Source organism: Lynx canadensis, chromosome E1, assembly GCF_007474595.2.
Source record: "Lynx canadensis isolate LIC74 chromosome E1, mLynCan4.pri.v2, whole genome shotgun sequence".
Classification (NCBI taxonomy): Eukaryota; Metazoa; Chordata; class Mammalia; order Carnivora; family Felidae; genus Lynx; species Lynx canadensis.
In genome coordinates this window covers 36,707,707-36,726,095 of record NC_044316.2, presented here as the reverse complement: position 1 = coordinate 36,726,095, position 18,389 = coordinate 36,707,707, and the positions used below count along the sequence as shown (strand labels likewise).

The window sequence follows — 18,389 nt, the reverse complement described above, 5'->3', positions numbered from 1 at the left end:
AGTCATCATGGAGTCTACATTCTAGCATTTGCTGGGAGACAAATGGTAAAACGAATAAGAAGATGTGGTCTCTGAATCAGAATCTTCGAGATGCAGAAGTACCTCAGCAGTTTTTTAAGGACTGGATGAATGGACGCTGGTGTACATTTCTGAATGAAATGTTAGAAGTGCTTTAGAATCTGCGAACCGCCCCAAAGCAAGCCTCCTAACTAGAAACATCTGAGGATTCCATGTTTTTATCTGAAGAGTCAGTGGTTGGCCTTCTCCTTAGTTGTACAAGAACCAATGCTTTGCCCACTAGATTACAAGGAGCGTCCTGGGCTCAGGCATTTGAGTTGATGCCTCTTTGTCCCACAGCTGAGAACAAAACACTATGAACTTCAACTCAGTGATTGCCTAAAGGTGGTTTTAGGACTAACTGCATTAAAATGACCCAAGTCGCTACTAAGCGGGCAGGTGATCAGCCCCCCCCGCCCCCCCCCCCCAGGGCTAAGTGAATCAGGATCTTTGGAGTGAGGCTTCAGAGTTTGTAGGTTTGACAAGCTCCCCGAAGCGATGGCTGGGGGAGAAAGCAATGTTTGAAAACCACAAGGTTGTTGGCTAAGCGAGATAGGCCAGCACCTGAACGCGAGGAAAGTTCCTGAAAGGCAAGACTAAGCTCCGTGGTTGGATGGACTCGGGAGACAAGACGGGGAAGAAGAGCTCTACAGGGTATTTCTATCACGACGAAAATAGCTAATTATGCCACATCCCTCCCACCGCCAACGTCCCACCAACGTCGTGGAAACCCGCCCGCAGGGCCATTCCCGCGATGCGACCCTTGCCTGGAACCTGCGACGCAACCATCCCTGACTGGCGCGGGTCGCGGTGCCAGGTTCGCACAGAGCGGAAGCAGCGATAGCGGTTTCCGCTGCCAGCATTCAATATGGTGGCTCGAGCGTCGCCGCCGCGGGAAACACATGCTCTGTGTCCCGCCTCGGCCCCCTCAGGTCTCACTGGACTTTTGCAAGTCACCGTGGGAACCTTCTGGGGGGGAATTCCGCGCTCCGGCAGCGATACCGCCTTTCACTCCCGGCCCCAGGCCCTCATCCCCCGGCTGAAGAACGCACTAGGAGCCATCAGCTTGCACACTTTACTCGGCGCCCAGCCTGTAATACCTCGGGCGGCCGACGCACGGCGGAGAGGCCAGAATGCCGGGCTCTAGGGCCTTCGCCCCAGTTATTGGTGAGCCCACGCCGCGGGGCGGGCCTACGCGTCCACTGGGCCATGGGCCATGTCAGTCTTGGGAAATGGGGAAAGGGAGGAGGAGGAGACACGCTCAGCCATTGGGCTCTTTCGGCTGTCAATCAAAATGACATCCGGCGAAGGCCGCTGTCTCGGCTCGCTGATTGGAGAAACGTGTTCCTAGGAAAGACGCGGAGGGCGGGCTTCCGAGTGAGGTGGGAGGAGGGGGCGGGGAGGGAAGCGGAGGCTGGGGAGCTCTAGGCCGGCCGGTGGTGGCGGCTGCAAGGCCGGGACTCGGGCTGAGGGCCTGCTGTGGCGGCAGCGGCGGACGCCGAGCTCTGCAGCGGGTATCAGGCACACTCCTTTTCCCGACGCGAGGGGCGTAGCGCCGCGGGGCCGAGGCTTGTGGGGTGAAGGGCGGCGGGGTGGAGCCCAGGGGCAGGAGGCGGGAACGGCGGGTGAGCGAGGTTCGCGTCGGGCCCGGGCCCTGGGCCTGGCTGGGAGGGGCCGCGAGGCCGTGGAGAGAGCCTGCTCGGGGGTGGGTTGGGCTGGGGAGGGCTGAGGGCGCGAGAAGGCGTGGTGTGAGGCCCGGGCCTGGACGGGGTGGGGCCATCCGGACGGAGGGCGGGGTGGGGTTTGGCTGTGAGGGTGGGTCAAGGCCGGCCGAGTAGCACTTGTTCGCTGTTGCCCCAGAAGGCTAGAAGCCCAGGCGCCGACAGCGGGCATGGCGACTTGGTCCCAGCCGGACTCGGGTATCCGGGGCGGGGTGGGAGCGGGCTCAGACCAGAGGCCTCTGGCCTTACTCCGTCTTTAAGGGGCCTTGTCCAGTTTCTCGAAGTGAACTGTCTCTTGGGGGGTTTTAGTCATAAATTGCGTGAGAATGGGAGGGTAGTGTAAGCAAGAATTCTGGGTCGCAGTTTTGTTTACTTTAACCAAATAAGGGGTGTGTGTGTCCGTCCGTCTGTCCGTCCGTCCCTCGTCCCCCTTAAGATGAAGTTGGTAGGTGGGTCACGACAGTGAAGAGAGTTACCTTGGTTTATGAGGTTAACGGAAGCTGAAAAGTTGAGACTAGAAACTGAAAGGCAGATTTACTCCCTCCCCACTTGGCTATCTGGCTTGAGAACTTGGCCTTATCCTTCTATTTTGGCTCAGAAGGTCATATGAATGAAAATAAAACCTGCCTATGCAAATTATGGGTCGAATAATCCTGCCTCACCACCTCACCCCTCAGTGTTCTCAGCCCCCCTTTTATATGCGAGATAGGAAAAGGAATTAATATTTTAAAGCTGGGAAGACAAAAGGCATTATTCTTTTGCCAAGTGGTGTCCTGAACGTTGTCCTCATGTCCTTTTGCGCTCTTCTCTCACTAATAGCCTCTCTCTCCCTTTAGAACTGGAAGGGACAGGGGTTGTGGGTAGTTTTCTCCTGAGATGGGAAATCAACTTTTCTTGAAGATAGGAAATGGGCTTCTGGGGCTAAAAATAGAAGCTGGGTAGTGTGTGGATGAAGTGGGGGAGGGTTGGTAAATCAGACCACATGTAAAATATTTTGGATGCCCCGGGCATTGTCTGCTTATCCCACACAAGCTACCTTTTAGGGTATTACACATTTAATATCCAGAGACTGGGATCCTTTGTGAGCAGTATTTTCCTTTCGTAGTTTTCCTGCTTATAACAGATTTTTGGTTTTTGTTTCTCTGGGATATTTTTTCAATAAAATATAAAAGTGGCGTTTGAATGTGTTTCCTGCCTTCTGCCTTGATGATGGTGTGAAAATTCTAGAATCTTATCCTGTTGCTCTTGTGATTCCCATTTCAGGTTTCTCTGGAAACCCCCCTGGTAAGTGTGGAGGAGGCGGGACACTCTGACCCAAGACAAAAGGCCTGTAGCTCCAGCCAAAGAAAATAAACCTTAGGGAGAAAGAAAAAAAAAAAAAAAATCCATCAGCTGTTCCTGAGAACAGCCTGCAGTGGAATCCACAGAGAGGACAACTGACGTGAGTGAGGAAATGACTGTATGTGGACTGTGGAGACAGTAAGTCACGTGGGCCCTGAGGGCCTGGCCTGGGTTAGCAACAGTTGTATGTGCAGAGGTGAGGTATCGAGAAGGGAAAAGTGAATGTGGTCTGGAGTGTGGCCTTGGCTTCACAGGGCGTGCTTTCCTCTGAGGCCATCCAGGAGCTCAGCCCCTGTGTTCTGCCAGGGTGGGATACAGGGTTTGGCCCTGAGGAGGGTACCTTGCTGGCTGGAGCAGCAGAGCAGTGGCCTTGATTTGTCTTTTGGAAGATTTAAAAACCAAAAAGCATAAACATTCTGGTCCTTCAGCAATGCTTTCTCTGAAGAAATACTTAACGGAAGGACTCCTCCAGTTCACCATTCTGCTGAGTTTGATTGGGGTGCGGGTGGACGTGGATACTTACCTGACCTCACAGCTCCCCCCGCTCCGGGAGATCATCCTGGGGCCCAGTTCTGCCTATACTCAGACCCAGTTCCACAACCTGAGGAACACCTTGGATGGCTATGGTGTCCACCCCAAGAGCATAGACCTGGACAATTACTTCACTGCCCGGCGGCTCCTGAGTCAGGTGAGGGCCCTGGACAGGTTCCAGGTGCCCACCACTGAGGTAAACGCCTGGCTGGTCCACCGGGATCCGGAGGGGTCTGTCTCTGGCAGCCAGCCCAGCTCAGGCCTTACCCTCGAGAGTTCCAGTGGCCTCCAAGATGTGACAGGCCCGGACAACGGGGTGCGAGAAAGCGAAACGGAGCAGGGATTCAGTGAAGATTTGGAGGATTTGGGAGCTGTAGCCCCTCCAGTCAGTGGAGACCTAACCAAAGAGGTTAGTGGCCACATGTCGGGGTGGGCGAGAGGGATCTGGGGTCGCAGGGGTGGGGTGGTACCGAAGGAGCTTGGTCATGGTACTTGCCCTGTAAAGATCAGTGGTTGGGCAGGGTGGAGGTGGGGGGCTCTCAGGCATTGTTCGGTGACAGGAATGAGCTGAATTGTCTGACCGGGGTTGGGGGCTGGGAGCATTTCCTTGTGTTGAACCATTGACCCACCTCTAAATGTACCGTCAGAGCAGTGGGAGGTTCCTAGAACATGCCAGCGTGTTTACTGCTTGGATTTCAACATGACTGCTGGAGGCCCCGGGGTGGGGGAGGGAGTCATGTTGTGATGGGCTTTGATGCGGTGTAGATCTGTTGCTAAGACACAAATAGTTTGTGGACTCTTGCCTTGTACCTCCCCCACGTCAAAACACACATGCATATCCTGAAGTTCTCCTCCTTTGTGGTCAGGCCTGTTGTTGTAAGGTCCTTGATAAGTCGGCTCTCCTGGGCCTGAGCCAAGGGGTAGATTTAGATAGTTACTCTTGGCCAGGAGAGGGCCAAGGCTCCCATTCCTTGCTGAAGGCCTGTTGCAGGGAGTAGGGAGGATAGGGCTGGGAGCTAGAAGCTGCATTCTGCTGCCTAAGTCCACTTCCTTTGAGCCATCAGAGATCTTTAGCTCCTGACATGTGGCTGACATCCTATTCTGGGCAGAAAGTGAGGCCCTTGCCTTTAACGATATGAATGGCTCCTGCTGCTCCTACCTCACCAACATGATGATAAGACTACTTTGAGCTCTGTGTTTGGCCCTGGCCTGCCGCTCGGCCTTCAGGAGCTTCAGAAAAGGTCCGCTGCCCTCTCCTGACCATTAGGGAAAGAGAAGGCTGGATTGCGCTGGCCTGGGTTTTCCAGAGCTGTGAGTCTCGGGGAGGGGGGTTGGGTATGTAGAAAGTTTTACGGGTGCTGCGGATCTTGGCTGTTTTCTGCCCACCAGTCAGACCAGGCTTTGCCTCCTGTCCTGAATTCAGGCCTGTTCCTGAGCTCATTTCTTTGAATGCTAGTGACTGTCAAAGCGTGTGGCTTCCTCTGGGCCAGTGGTCTTCAGCTGGGGGCGATTTTGCCCGTCTAGGGGTATCTGGCAGTGCCCAGAGACGGTTTGGTTGTCCCAACTGGAAGAGCTGCTGTTGGCATCTAGTAGGGAGAAGCCAGGGATGCTGCTACACTTATACTAAAAAGCATAGCACAGGCCCCAAACGCCGGATCGATCTGGTCCCAAATGTCCGGTAGTGCCGGGGTTCCTCTATGCTCAGCTGGCTCGTGCTGGGTCTGCTTTGAGAGAGACTAGAATTATCTGAGCATGGGAGCTGTAAGCATTCCTTACCTTGTAGTGCCTCATCTATATTTTACAGAGCCACTGGGAACTTCGGCTTTTTTTTCTGCTTTCTCTGTCCTTTTCGCTCAAATGGGCTTCAGTCTTGGTACGGTGGTCTGACAAAGTATGCCTCCCAGCCTCCTCTTCCGTCCGCCCGCCCTGATGTTGCTCCCCAAGGGTGGTGTGACTGGGCTTGCTCCTGGGTGCTCTGCAAGTGTAGCTCCATTCCTGTTCCAGCTGGGAGCTCTCCTGGGATGGGATAGGGTGGGTTGTTTGGATATAATTGGAAGGGTTGGGGCAGAATGGGGTGGGACTTTGACCCTGCTTTCTTCCATTTTTTGGCCTTCATGAAGGTTGTGTGTTCCCTGATTCCAGGCCTTCTCTCCTCCCATTGGGGGGTTGGGGGTGGGTCAGCCTTAGGGGCCTAGACTGGGTGTGGGGGAAGGGAGGGTTTATTACGTGTCCAGAACAACATTTCCTCAGCAACTCCGGGATAAAAATACCCGGGTCCAGAGCATGTGACAGGCGCTGCTGGAGCTGGTATTATCCCCGGGGTGGCAGCGCTCCCCCGCTGCCAGGCCGGTTCGATGGACAGCCATAGCCCAGGCCCTTGTCAGGGATAGGATTCCCCTCGAGGTTGGCGCTCTGCCCAGCGCAGGGGGTGGCTTGTGTACAGCTCTTCCCCGGCGAGGAGCAGTGTGTGACCAAGGAGAACATACTGTCCCTGACCTGACCTTAGGCTCAAGGGCTGCAGCAGTGAGGATGGAAGTCAGAACTGTGATCCTGATTCTGTTGGCGGCTTTCTCCTTCCTTGCTTTAGAGATGTGGGCCAGGGGTCAGGCAGAAGAGAATGCTCTTGAAAAAAGCTGGGGTAAAGCGGGATCGTGGGACACAGTTGTGGCCAGGATGTTGCAGAGCACTTGTCTCCTTCAGTGCTGGCCTTCGGGCTTGTGTCCCTCTTCTCTTGCTCGGAGCTAGGCCTGGCCGGCCCTGTGTGCAGATGGCTTTCCTTCTTCCTCCCTTCTGGCCTGTCGGTGGGTGACCGAGCCCCTGGCTCACAGCGGGGCCGGGTGCACTGGGTTCCTGCCCAGCCCAGCTTGTGATCCTTGGGCTTCAGGATGACCGGCCACAGCCCTTCTGAGAAACCGGAAAACTCCTTCCACTTCCAGGGAAGAACTAGATGCCCCCAAAAGCTGTGGGAGTGGTTTCTGCCCAGTCGTGAGTGGGCTGGGTGAGCAGGATGCGACAAGAGGGAGAGTGGCACCCCTTCCCCCCAGTGCTCTCTCACTGCGCCACCCCGGCTGGCTGACTGGGCTGGGTGGGGCTGCCCGCCCCTGGGTGCGTCTCCTTGAGGAGACGGAGGCGGCCCAGGGATGGGCTGGTTCCTTGCGGCAGCTTCTCCAGCTGCCCTGGTGCAGAGATTGGCTCCCGGCTGCAGCTAGGTAACAGGCGGTGGGAGGGGATTGGCTCCTTCCGCATCTCCAGCGGAGACTTGGGGGAGGAGATTGGCTCTCGTCGCAGCCTAGGTAACGACAGTGGGAGGGGATTGGCTCTTTCCGCAGCCCAGCTGCTGACCTGGGGGAGGGGATTGGCTCTCCGCAGCCTCAGCAGTGACCTGCGGGGTGGGAGGGGGAGGGGATTGGCTCCTTGCTGCAGCCTAGGTAACAAGTTTGGGGGGCGTGGGGAGGGGGAGAGAGGGAGGAGCGGGAGGATAGGCCCCGGAGGGAGCTTGCTCTCCTCTGCAGCTTGAGCACGGAGCATGGGGTGGGAGTCCCGTCTCACTGCAGCCTCTGCGGTGAGCTCAGGGTGGGGGCTGCCGGGCGCCTGAGTGGAACTGGGGTTGTGAGGTGGGAGGGGGCTGCTCAAGGATGGAGGAAGGGGGCTGGGCTGGGCCGCCCAGGCAGCAGCACGGGCGGGGCACCCTCCTCGGGCCCCTTGGAGCTAGCAAGGGGCCACCCTTCCAGCCTGGTGTGCTCCCTGCAAGCCAAGAGCTCCTTGCAGCCCCCTGTCCGGCTTCCCGGCACCAGCTGCCCCGGGGCTCATCTCGCAGACCATGACCCGCCTGGACCGCAGCTCTCACAGTGGTGGGGGCCATGCCAAAGGGAGCCGGCCCCTTAACTCTTTGCTGGCTGGTCACCGGGTGGCCCAGCCCCCCTCTGCTCCTGGGTCCAGGGCTTCTGTTCAGGTTGGTGTATGTGGGGGAGACTAAAGGGAGAGGTACACCTGGGAGGTCTTAGGATCTGGGAGGGTTTCGGTGGGAAAGGGATACCTGGTCAGGGCTGGGGAGGTGGGTCTACTCTGAGGATGTTGCTTTCTGGAAAGTGCTTTTTTACTCTCTGAATGGAAGGCAAGAGTTCAGGGTTTCCTCGGCCACAGGGGATGGCATGTGTAGGAAGCCCAAATGGCTCTTACCTACCGGTGTTCTGTGCTGGTGGCAGTGGGGGTGGCAGTTGGTGCAGGAACTGATCAGGAGCTACCAGGGTAGAGTGGGAAGGAGGCATTTTGGTGCCTGGGGTGGCAGTTGTGGCTGAGCGGTGATGGGGTCCACGTCCTTGAGTGGGCTGGCTGACGGAGCGTCAGTGAGTCCCGGGGTGTGGCGAGGGAGTGAGCGCGCTCATGTGAGGGGACACCAGGGGCCGGCCTTGGCAGGGGTGGGGTGCCCAGTGAGGATCAGCTGACTGCCTGAGGCTCTCTTGGGACTGAGGCGGCTTGCTAGGAGCAGCTGAGAGTGGGGATTCTGGCAGGGATGGATCTTGAGGTGAGCCTGGGCTTTAAGAGTTGTGGGTGTTCTGCCTTACTCCTTCCTCAGCCAGGGAAGGGAGGATGGCCGTAGGAAGGGCCGGAGACAGCCTGTCGCTGTCATTGGTTGCATCAGGTGGTTGCAAATGCAGGGATTTTCCTCTCTGGCCCACCCCACCCCTTTATGCAAATGAAATGGCACCATAGGCTGATGCAAGCCTGGCCACCGGGAAGCAATTCTGCATGACAGTTCGCCCTTGCTTGGCCTGGCCAGGATCCTACAAACCCAAGTTTTAAGGGATTCCCATTCCCAAAATGAGAAGTGTCTCCTGCTTCCCCCTTCTTTTCTTGTGTCGCCTGCCTGTGTCTCTGGTCCTAAGCCCACAGACTTGTGTGGGGATGGTCACGCTGGTAATTTTTACTAGCTCTTGTTTGTGGGCTTTCCTTCTTTCTTTCTTTTTCTTATTCTGGAGACCGGTATCTGGAAATGGATGAATGAAGCCTTGTTGGTACAGAGGGGACAGGAGCTGGGAGAGCTGCCTCCTACTCCCAGGACTTACCAGGTTGATGCTAGGAAGGGCCCTTGGATCCAAGAACTAAAGTCATGGTGATCTGTCTTTCAGGACATAGATCTGATTGACATCCTTTGGCGACAGGATATTGACCTGGGGGCTGGGCGTGAGATTTTTGACTATAGTCATCGCCAGAAGGAGCAGGATGTGGACAAGGACCTGCAAGATGGAGCGGAGCAGGACGACACCTGGTCAGGCGAGGGTGCAGAAGCTCTGGCACGAAACCTGCTAGTGGATGGAGAAACGGGGGAGAGCTTCCCTGCACAGGTACCTTCGCCTCCGCCCACTTCTAGAAACCCGTCCTCACAGAAGGCAGGTTCTGTCTGTGGGATGAACCTGAGTGTATCTTGCGGGCTGGGTCTCTAAGTCGCTTGGACTGAGGAAGGGGGAGTGGATGAGCAACAGAAGCAGAGGGGCCAGGCCTTGGTAACAAACAGCAGAGGAGGCAAAGCACCTAGCAGCTTCCTGTTTGCGCGAGGACGCTTCCACTCTCCCTCCGTTCTTTCCTGGAGTTTGGGACTCAGGGCCAGCCGTTAGCCCGGGAACAGAGGGAGAGTGCAGGCCTGTAACCATACACGTCCTCCTTCAGCTTCCTTGGAAAGGCTGGGGAAGAGGCCTTGGCCCGCAGGCAGCCAAGGCCCAGGTCAGTCAGACTTACAGTTGCTGTTGCCACAGGTGCCTGGTGGGGAGGACCAGACGGCCCTGTCCCTGGAAGAGTGCCTTAGGCTGCTGGAGGCCACCTGCCCCTTTGGGGAGAATGCTGAGGTGAGCAGGACTCCAGGGAGAGCCCACTGAGCCAGCAGGGTGGCCTGCACACCGTGTCCCCCTCTGCGGCTGCCTGAGGGGCCAGGTCCTGGTGCCGGCCTTGTTCTGGCTGCTGGGGGTGAACTCAGAGGAAGGAAGAAACAGAACCTCAGGTGGTAGTCTCTGGGAGGAACGCAGAAGGTGGTCTTTCCTTCGCCTCGTTAAAGCCTCTGTGTTTTGCCCTAGTTTCCAGCAGACATTTCCAGCATAACAGAAGCAGTGCCTAGCGAGAGCGAGCCCCCAGGCCTTCAGAACAACCTCTTGTCTCCTCTCCTGACGGGGACAGACTCGCCATTTGATTTGGAGCAGCAGTGGCAAGATCTCATGTCTATTATGGAAATGCAGGTAGGATTATTAAAATGGGCCACGATCCTATCGGACAGTGTGGGGAGTGTTTTAGCGCTCAGTTGCTTTTCCACCTCTGGAAGAGAAAGTCACGCTTTTCTCTGATCTCAGGGAAGTGGGGACACTGAGAGGTCATTGTCCAGGTGTCTCCTTGGGGTACGGGGTAAAATCAGGATTGGGGTTTGGGTTAAAACCCCAGGGCTGAGCCTTCTAAAGCAGGACCGTCTTCTTGGTATGCCTTCTTCCTTTCCTTTAGGTAGGCAGTCACTCGACTGAGTGCTTCCGGGGCTTAGCACTGATAGAACTAGACATTCACACAGTGCTTTGTAGCCGTTGTCATCTTTCCTGATCCTTACAGTCGTCTAGTTAGCCCTTTGTTGTTTTAAAGGTGAGGAAATTGGAACTCAGAGAGGTTAAGCGATGTGCCCATGGTCACACAGCAAGCAGCGCAGCTAGGTTTTCTCACTCCAAGACTGGTGTTCTTTTGAATGTGTGGATTTTGCACCGAGGAGGTGGGCAGTGTTAGGTGTTCTCTTCCTCTCTCTCCGAGGTGGGGGGGGAGTCTGGCCAAACACAAGCGGGAGCCGGGCAGTCCTGCCTTGGGGTGGGGTCTCCAGGGAGGAACCATCTCCGCCAGTGGACCAAGCAGGGCCAGGAGCTGACCCCTGGGCTCTGGATTCCAGTGTGTCGCCCTTGTACCCATGCAACCGTGCCTGCGTCAGGTGCCCGCTGTGCCCCCAGCCACACTGGGGGAGGGAGTCTGCTCAGAGTGAACGGTGGTGCTCTTCTCCCCTCCCAGGCCATGGAAGTGAACACTTCAACAAACGAGATCCTGTACAGTGCCCCTCCTGGAGACCCCCTGAGCACCAACTACAGCCTTGCCCCCAACACTCCCATCAATCAGAATGTCAGCCTGCATCAGGCGTCCCTGGGGGGCTGCAGCCAGGACTTCTCACTCTTCAGTCCCGAGGTGGAGAGCCTGCCTGTGGCCAGCAGCTCCACGCTGCTCCCGCTGGTCCCCAGCAATTCCACCAGCCTCAACTCCACCTTTGGCTCCACCAACCTGGCGGGGCTCTTCTTTCCACCCCAGCTCAACGGCACAGCCAACGACACAGCAGGCCCGGAGCTGCCTGACCCGCTGGGGGGCCTGTTAGACGAAGCCATGCTGGACGAGATCAGCCTGATGGACCTGGCCATCGAAGAGGGCTTTAACCCGGTGCAGGCCTCCCAGCTCGAGGAGGAGTTTGACTCTGACTCAGGCCTCTCCTTGGACTCCAGCCATAGCCCTTCCTCCCTGAGCAGCTCAGAAGGCAGCTCCTCTTCCTCCTCCTCTTCATCCTCCTCCTCCTCCTCTTCATCCTCCTCCTCTTCCTCGTCCTCTTCCTCCGCTTCTTCCTCCTTTTCTGAGGAAGGTGCTGTTGGCTACAGCTCTGACTCTGAGACCCTGGATCTGGAAGAGGCCGAGGGCGCCGTGGGTTACCAGCCTGAGTATTCCAAGTTCTGCCGCATGAGCTACCAGGATCCGTCTCAGCTCTCCTGCCTGCCCTACTTGGAGCATGTGGGCCACAACCACACGTACAACATGGCGCCCAGCGCCCTCGACTCTGCCGACCTGCCGCCGCCCAGCGCCCTCAAGAAAGGCAGCAAGGAGAAACAGGCCGACTTCCTCGACAAGCAGATGAGCCGTGATGAGCATCGAGCCAGAGCCATGAAGATCCCCTTCACCAACGACAAAATCATTAACCTGCCCGTGGAGGAGTTCAACGAGCTGCTGTCCAAGTACCAGCTGAGCGAGGCCCAGCTGAGCCTCATCCGCGACATCCGGCGCCGGGGCAAGAACAAGATGGCCGCCCAGAACTGCCGCAAGCGCAAGCTGGACACCATCCTGAACCTGGAGCGGGATGTGGAGGACCTGCAGCGCGATAAGGCTCGCCTGCTGCGGGAGAAGGTCGAGTTCCTCCGGTCCCTGCGGCAGATGAAGCAGAAGGTCCAGAGCCTGTACCAGGAGGTGTTTGGGCGGCTGCGGGATGAGAACGGGCGGCCCTACTCGCCCAGTCAGTACGCACTCCAGTATGCCGGGGACGGCAGCGTCCTCCTCATTCCCCGCACCCTGGCTGACCAGCAGGCCCGGCGACAGGAGAGGAAGCCAAAGGACCGAAGAAAGTGAGCCCGGGAGGAGAGGGGGGTTGACGCTCACCGGGACGGAAACTGAAGGGCTGGGCCTGGGCCTGGACCTGGACCTACAGCGGGGACTTACACGCCTTCTTATCCAACAGATCTCAGACGGGAGAAACTGCGGGTCAGTGGACAGGAAGAGGAGGGCGCAGGCGCTGTCTGGCTCCGCTCCCCCCCGGTGGGGGTGGGGTGGGGCGGAGATGGCCAGACCGTTTTGGGTGGACAGGGTCCTCCCCTGCTGTTTCATTTGAGGGAGGGGGTGGTGCTGGCCTTGCTGCAGGCCGACCGAGGGGAAGAGGGAGGACCGTGAGAGGAAAGGTGTAGAAAGTCTCATTCCTGGAAGGAAGGAGGGATGGAAAGGGGTAAAAACAAAAACAAAACAAAAAAAAACAACCCCAAAAAAATCAAAGCGGGAAGAAAATCAAAGGGCAGGTTAAAGGTCGGCTCTGGCCAGGATTCCAGGCAGCGGGATTTAGGTGGGACTAGGCCACAGGCACCAGTAAACCCTACTTCGCCCCACGGGAGGGTGGAACACGAGGTGGGATCTGGGAGGGGCTCTGTAGGCTCCTGCTGTTCCTGCCCTGTGGCAGCCCTGAAGGGGAGCCTTGGAGGTCTCCTGGAATGTTCTCAGTCGTCGGGGAGCCGCTGGGACCCAACACTGGCTTGGAGGGTTTGGGTCCAAGAGCAGGGCGAATGGGAAAGGGTCACGAGGCCCCAGTGTCGCAGCAGCCCCAGCACCAAGCATGTCACTCACTGCCCCGCCACTCCGTCTCACCCGGTGCCCAGTCCCCCCTGAGCTGAGGCGCCCCCAGTTTCCATCAGAGCCTGCATGCCAATGCTGTTCTCTTGCCCCTCCCCGCCGCCTGGAGCTCTTGTGCAGCTGGGGTGCCGCCTCGAGGAGGGGGGATGATGTGGAGAAGCCAGGCAGCATTCAGCACAACACTGGGGGGTGACCCTTCCCTCAGGTCTCCCCTGCCAACCACTGGGCATGTCACTGGAAGACAAACCACAAAACCCAGCAACAAAAACTAGTCCTCTTAGAATTTCTTGCGCTTTGATTTTTTTAGGGCTTGAGCCCTGTATCACTTATAGGGTCTAGAATGCTTGTGTTGAGTAAAAAGGAGATAACCCCAATATTCAAAGCTGCTAAATGTTCTCTTTGCCATAAAGACTCCGTGTAACTGTGTGAACACTTGGGATTTTTCTCCTCTGTCCCGAGGTCTCCGTCTGCTTTTTTTTTTTTTTTTGGGTTTCTTTCTAGAATGAGAAGTGCATGTAATGGGGGCTGAGAGCACCTCCCCCTAGGCTCTCGGCCACGGGCTGCTTCTCCACACCCCCATCTTAGCAAAGGCCCCAGGCAGGAGGACTGCCTGGGGGAGGCAGAGAGGGGAGCGCCAAGGTGGCCAGATGGTTCCAGGACCACAGTGTCTTTATTTTTAACTGTTTGCCACTGCTGCCCCCACCCCTGCCTGGCTCTGGAGTACAGTCAGCCCCAGGCGAGCAGGAGTGAGTTGTTGGGGGAGAAGTCCTGATTCTCCTTCCCTCCCCGCTTGGCAGGGGTGAGGGGTGCATTCTAAATGAGCAGTAGGGATAGAAGGCACGAGCCTGGGAAGTGCTTTTATAAATTATTTTCCTTGTAGATTTTATTTTTAATTTATCTCTGACCTGCCAGGGAGAGGGGAGAGAGTGAGAGAGAAAGAGAGAGAGAGAGAGAGATGCTGTGAGCACATGACAAAATAAAATAAAATAAAATGGATGATTCATTCTCAAGTGCAATTTTTCCCTACTTTGAATAAAAAACCCTGACCCCATGAGGGGAGGACTGGCCATTGTGTGGCTAAGGCAGAGCTTACAGGGGAAGGTGGGTGGAGAACAGGGGAGGTTGACGATGAGGAATTTAGAAAGACAAAAAGTCTTAAGTGGGTATTAAAAAAACTCTTAAGTGGATATTAAACCTTCCAAGCAGGTGTTGGCACCTCTCCGCAGGGTTTGCCAAGCTGAATCCTCTGGGGAAGGATTCCGAGTCCTTTTGGCCGCTTTCGGCTGGGACTGGGCTAGGCGGAGGTGCTCTCACCTGTTCGCCTGTGAAATGCCGCATTTTTAAATCTTGACCACGCTGTTGCTTCTCTGGTGGCCCCACCTGCCAGAGAGGCGCAGCGCATCGGAGGGCGGTCACGCCAATGACAATGAAAACCTGGGAGGTCGACGAGACCAGCACATGCCAAGCGCTGGCGCTGGCGTGTGTCAGCAGGACCACAGAACCGGGGAAGCAGGAGGCTAGACTCCAGGGGTTAAGGCATCAGAAAGCCTCCCCGGCAGAGGTGAACAGACTCTGGTCTCTCTCAAAACACCTCCTTTAATACCAAGCTTCCGAAAGAGCTGAAAGAGCCCCCAGGTACTTCGTGCTTGCTGGAACCGCCACCACATCTTGGGGTAGGTGCTTAGCAGACGCTCACCTGGCAGCCTGTGAAATTACTGGACGAGGCTTAGGACCAGAAGCTGTGATCCCCATAGTGGAACCTGTGATCTCGAACTCCAGTGTACCATTCGGCTTAGAGCGGCAGACCTTCCATGATGCTACTGGAGTGCCCCAAGGGGTGGGATAGAATTCTGGGAATAACCTCAATTTGTTTCAGTTTACAATGGCTTTTTAAAACCGCCATCTCTAGTTGGAAAGCGTTGGTCATCTCAAACAAGAGCTCTTTCCTAGTCAGGAGTTAACTAAGGTCTGTAAGCCATACAAAACCAACATTCTTAAAAAGAGAAGGACTAAACATTAACAACTTTAATTCGTGCTGGTAAAAAATACAAATGACGTATAGAAGAGTAAATCGTGAGAAGTAAAACTCCGGAGAGGCCTGTTTTTGTATCCCTTCTAGAAATGTGTATATGCATTTTTGTCTGTTTAAGGACACGATTAGGCTGTAACTTTTACCTTGTTTTGCAACTTTTTTAACCTAACATATTTAAGTATTTTTCGAGAGAAAAATTCCTCTCACCCTGTTAGTGTTGCCCCTGGCCTGAGAAAGTATATTTTTGTCTCTCCTCCCCGCTGTCCCCTTACGGAGAGATGCACAGTTATGTCTAGGATCCCGCTGATCAGCTTGGCTTTGGGCCAAGTTGGTCAGCACTTGCCGTGGGGTTGACCTCTTTTTGCTGCTGGCAGGTGGAGTGGGTGCTCCGGCTTCAAGGCTTCTTCTGGCAGGAAGATCTGAGGACTCAAGTAAGGCCTGTCAAAGAGCTGCTGCACCTCCGACAAGAAGTGAGAAGGGGTCTTAGACTTGGCAGGGAGATGAACAGGCCTCAGAGTTAACTGAGGACCAAACTTCCGGGTGACCTGCTTGGGTGGGGGCAGAAGCCTGGCTTTACCGTGGCTTCAGCCTAGGTTCCATTCAAAGAGATTTCCCCCCCCACATCCTAATTCACGTAAGCACTGGGAAATAGACCCATTTCCAGCCTCTGCCCTGCACAGATCTCACCAGTGGAGCTGGGGTCACTATTTCAGGGTCGATAAAAATAGGAGAGATCTAGAACTGAGGGGAAATACAGTGATCTAGAGAAGGTTCGGTGTCACCAAGACTTGGCCTCCATGGCGGAATCCCTGCCCTGACTAGGTAAAGCTGAAGAGCAACTAGTTGAAAAGCCGGTGGACGGGAAGTACTTCCCCTGGAACCCTGACTTCCTCGAGCAGCCCTCGGCCCTTTTACAAGCCCCAACTACACCAGGCCTTGCCGCTTCTTAGGTTTCTTTGGCAAATAGCTGGAAAAACAAGTGCCTTACAGGAAAATAACATCCCCACCACCTTCATTCACATCTCCTACCTCACCCAGCAGGCAATGACCTAGAGCTCCGGCTTCAGCTCCAACTAACCAGTTTCATGGCATGGCCAGCAAGAAGTTCACTTCCTTATCAGCACTACCCACCTGCAAGCACAGGCACCAGATTGCTGGCTGCCTCTCTGGAGGTCCTGTTCCCAACCAAGTGTAGAAATTCTCTAGCAAAACCGACGTGCTTCATTGTCATGAGTGGTTAACCTTGTTTTCCTATCGTCCATCTGGGACAAGAAAAGGATGCAGACCTTCGGTTTGTCAAGGTAACAAGAACCTTTCTTTCACCTTTTACTTTTTTCTCAGAGGCCAGCGATCCTCCTCGCCTCTAGTTCTGAACTTTGTAATGCAGACGGAGCACGTGGGGACTTGGGATGCACATGGAACTTAGCACCCGATTTAAGTTTCGGTCCTTGCTGTGGCCAGGACTTTGAAGGTTCAGGTCAGCCTGACTCAGCTGAGATACAGAATTTAGCGCACAAAATTGTCTGGAGGAGTGAGTGTCTGGGCCCCCACTGAAGAGGTGTATTCTCAAAATCAGTTGGATAGAAACCCTGTCTTCCTTTTTTGAGTACACAAACATTGCAGAAACTCTTAAAGCTGGTTTCTTTTCCAGTCTAACTGCAGAATGGAGATGGGCCACGTAGTATTTATTACTTAATTCCAGACGCTCTTTCAACCAAGGAAAGAAAACCTAGTTGGAGAGAGGCAGAGAAAAGGCCAAGGAGTTGGTGCTCCGCCTTTTGTTTTAAACACAGACTTAATTAGGCTAATTCAGTTGTCTTAAACCTTCCAATCCTCAACCAGGGGCGCCAGCAGTAATTTAAACAATGGGCCAGTGTCCCACAGCTGGGCCCTAAAGTTGCCCAGTCTGATCTGAGGCTCTGCAAACAGGAAATGGCAGGATTGGTCAAAGTCAACTGCAATTTTAAATTCCTTGTGGGGTAAACAGGGGCTTTGGTACTGTCACAAACCATCAAGCAAACCAACAGTGCAGATCCAGACGTACTATTGAATATGTTAACACAAACTAATATAAACAAAAATTATAGAACTGAACCATCAGCATCTATTGTAAACAATGTTTCAGCCTTGCCTCAGAGTCCTGCTACGTCACTGGCCTAACTAAGAAAAAAAAAAAAAAAAGAAAGAAAGAAAGAAAGAAAGAAAGAAAAAAGCCTTTAGAAACAATACTTGCTCTACCTGCTTCCACAGAGCAGAGCCAGCTACACTTTTAATTCCGGCGCAGGATGGTTTTATTTCAGATTTCGTTGGCTTTCAATACCCAGCAGTGTACGCAGCAGGAAGCTCCCAAGGCCAAGGTCAATTAAAAGTCATCCATAGAAGAGAGATCAGCAATGGTGAACCCATTGGTTAAAACAGCAATAACTTCGTAAGAAAATCTCTGTGCTGGACAGTCAAGCCAAGGTGATGCGCAGATCATGGACCGAGGACTGTCAGGGGAATCTTAAGCTCTGCTCTCATCAAGCTTCCTTAACCACACACCAGAACACCCGGATGCCTCTACTTGATTGCTTCCTACTGCCAAAAGGCAAGATGAAGCCAAGACTCCTTCCTTTGCTGGCTTGGTAGTGGAATTTGTATTTCAGTCAAGTTCTAGAGGAGGGGAAACACCGAGCCTGACTTCATTCAGTCCTGTCAGCTGTAAATACTTTTTAAAAGAAGACATCCTCATGAAAAGATCCAACTTGCATGGGAGATTAATACTAGATAAACCAATCAGGCTAATTTGATCTCACATTCAACCCGGGTCCCTACATAGTTTTGGATCTAGAACCATTGTTAGAAAACCTGGATTTCAGAATTTCAGTCCCACCAAATTGTTTTGGAGCAGCAATTTCCTCATTTTCCCTTTGTGACAGAAAAGGTAACTTTGTAGCGCACATTCCCAGTGCCATAGGCCATAAAGATGTGCTAAGCATACAATGGCCAAACACCAAATGGCCATGTTAAAATCAAATTGAGCTGAGTTGGAATGAGTTCTGGAATAGAACACTGTATCTGAAAATAAGTACTTAAAAACTCAACTATCAAAAATTATTTAAAATTGGTAGTCAAGGGGTGCCTGGGTGGCTCAGCCAGTTAAGCGCCAACTCTTGATTTCAGCTCAGGTCACGATCTAATGGTTCGTGAGTTCGAGCCCTGTGCTGACAAGCGTGGAGCCTGCTTGGGATTCCCTCTCTCCCTTTTTCTTTGCCCTTCCCCCACTCATGCTTGCTCTCAAAATAAATACTTTAAAAAAAAAAAAAAGGCTTTAAAATCCGTAGTCAAAACTTCCAAATGACATTGAAAAGCAGAAACGATTATTCCCGAGCACCGTCAGTTGGTAGAATGCCTCTGTGGTGGTGACACTGTCCATTTACTGCACTAACTTGAAGCTCAAGACCGTGGAGGAGCAAAGCATTTGGCTGGCTCTGCCAGTGGAGGACACCCCAGATGATGCTGTCACCTGAGTAAACTAGCCTCCTCTCGTGATGACTGGGGTAATC

General features: G+C 54.4%; 1 protein-coding gene across 5 annotated transcripts; it reads left to right on the top strand.

Moving 5' to 3' along the window:
• The first annotated feature begins 1,459 nt into the window (after nucleotides 1-1,459).
• Nucleotides 1,460-17,009, top strand: NFE2L1 (nuclear factor, erythroid 2 like 1). Of its 5 annotated transcripts, none has more exons than XM_030296971.2 (6): nucleotides 1,460-1,571; nucleotides 3,042-4,059; nucleotides 8,780-8,995; nucleotides 9,404-9,493; nucleotides 9,719-9,877; nucleotides 10,677-17,009. In XM_030296971.2, the coding sequence occupies exons 2-6, from the start codon at nucleotides 3,550-3,552 to the stop codon at nucleotides 12,042-12,044; spliced, it is 2,343 nt and encodes a 780-aa protein (XP_030152831.1). In that variant the 5' UTR covers nucleotides 1,460-1,571; nucleotides 3,042-3,549; the 3' UTR covers nucleotides 12,045-17,009. The 5 variants fall into 5 exon arrangements, with proteins under 5 accessions (XP_030152831.1, XP_032447079.1, XP_030152833.1 ...); XM_030296972.2 differs by lacking the exon at nucleotides 1,460-1,571 and adding an exon at nucleotides 1,881-1,976 and having other exon boundaries at nucleotides 8,813-8,995; XM_030296970.2 differs by lacking the exon at nucleotides 1,460-1,571 and adding an exon at nucleotides 1,881-1,976.
• The last annotated feature ends 1,380 nt before the right edge of the window (nucleotides 17,010-18,389 follow it).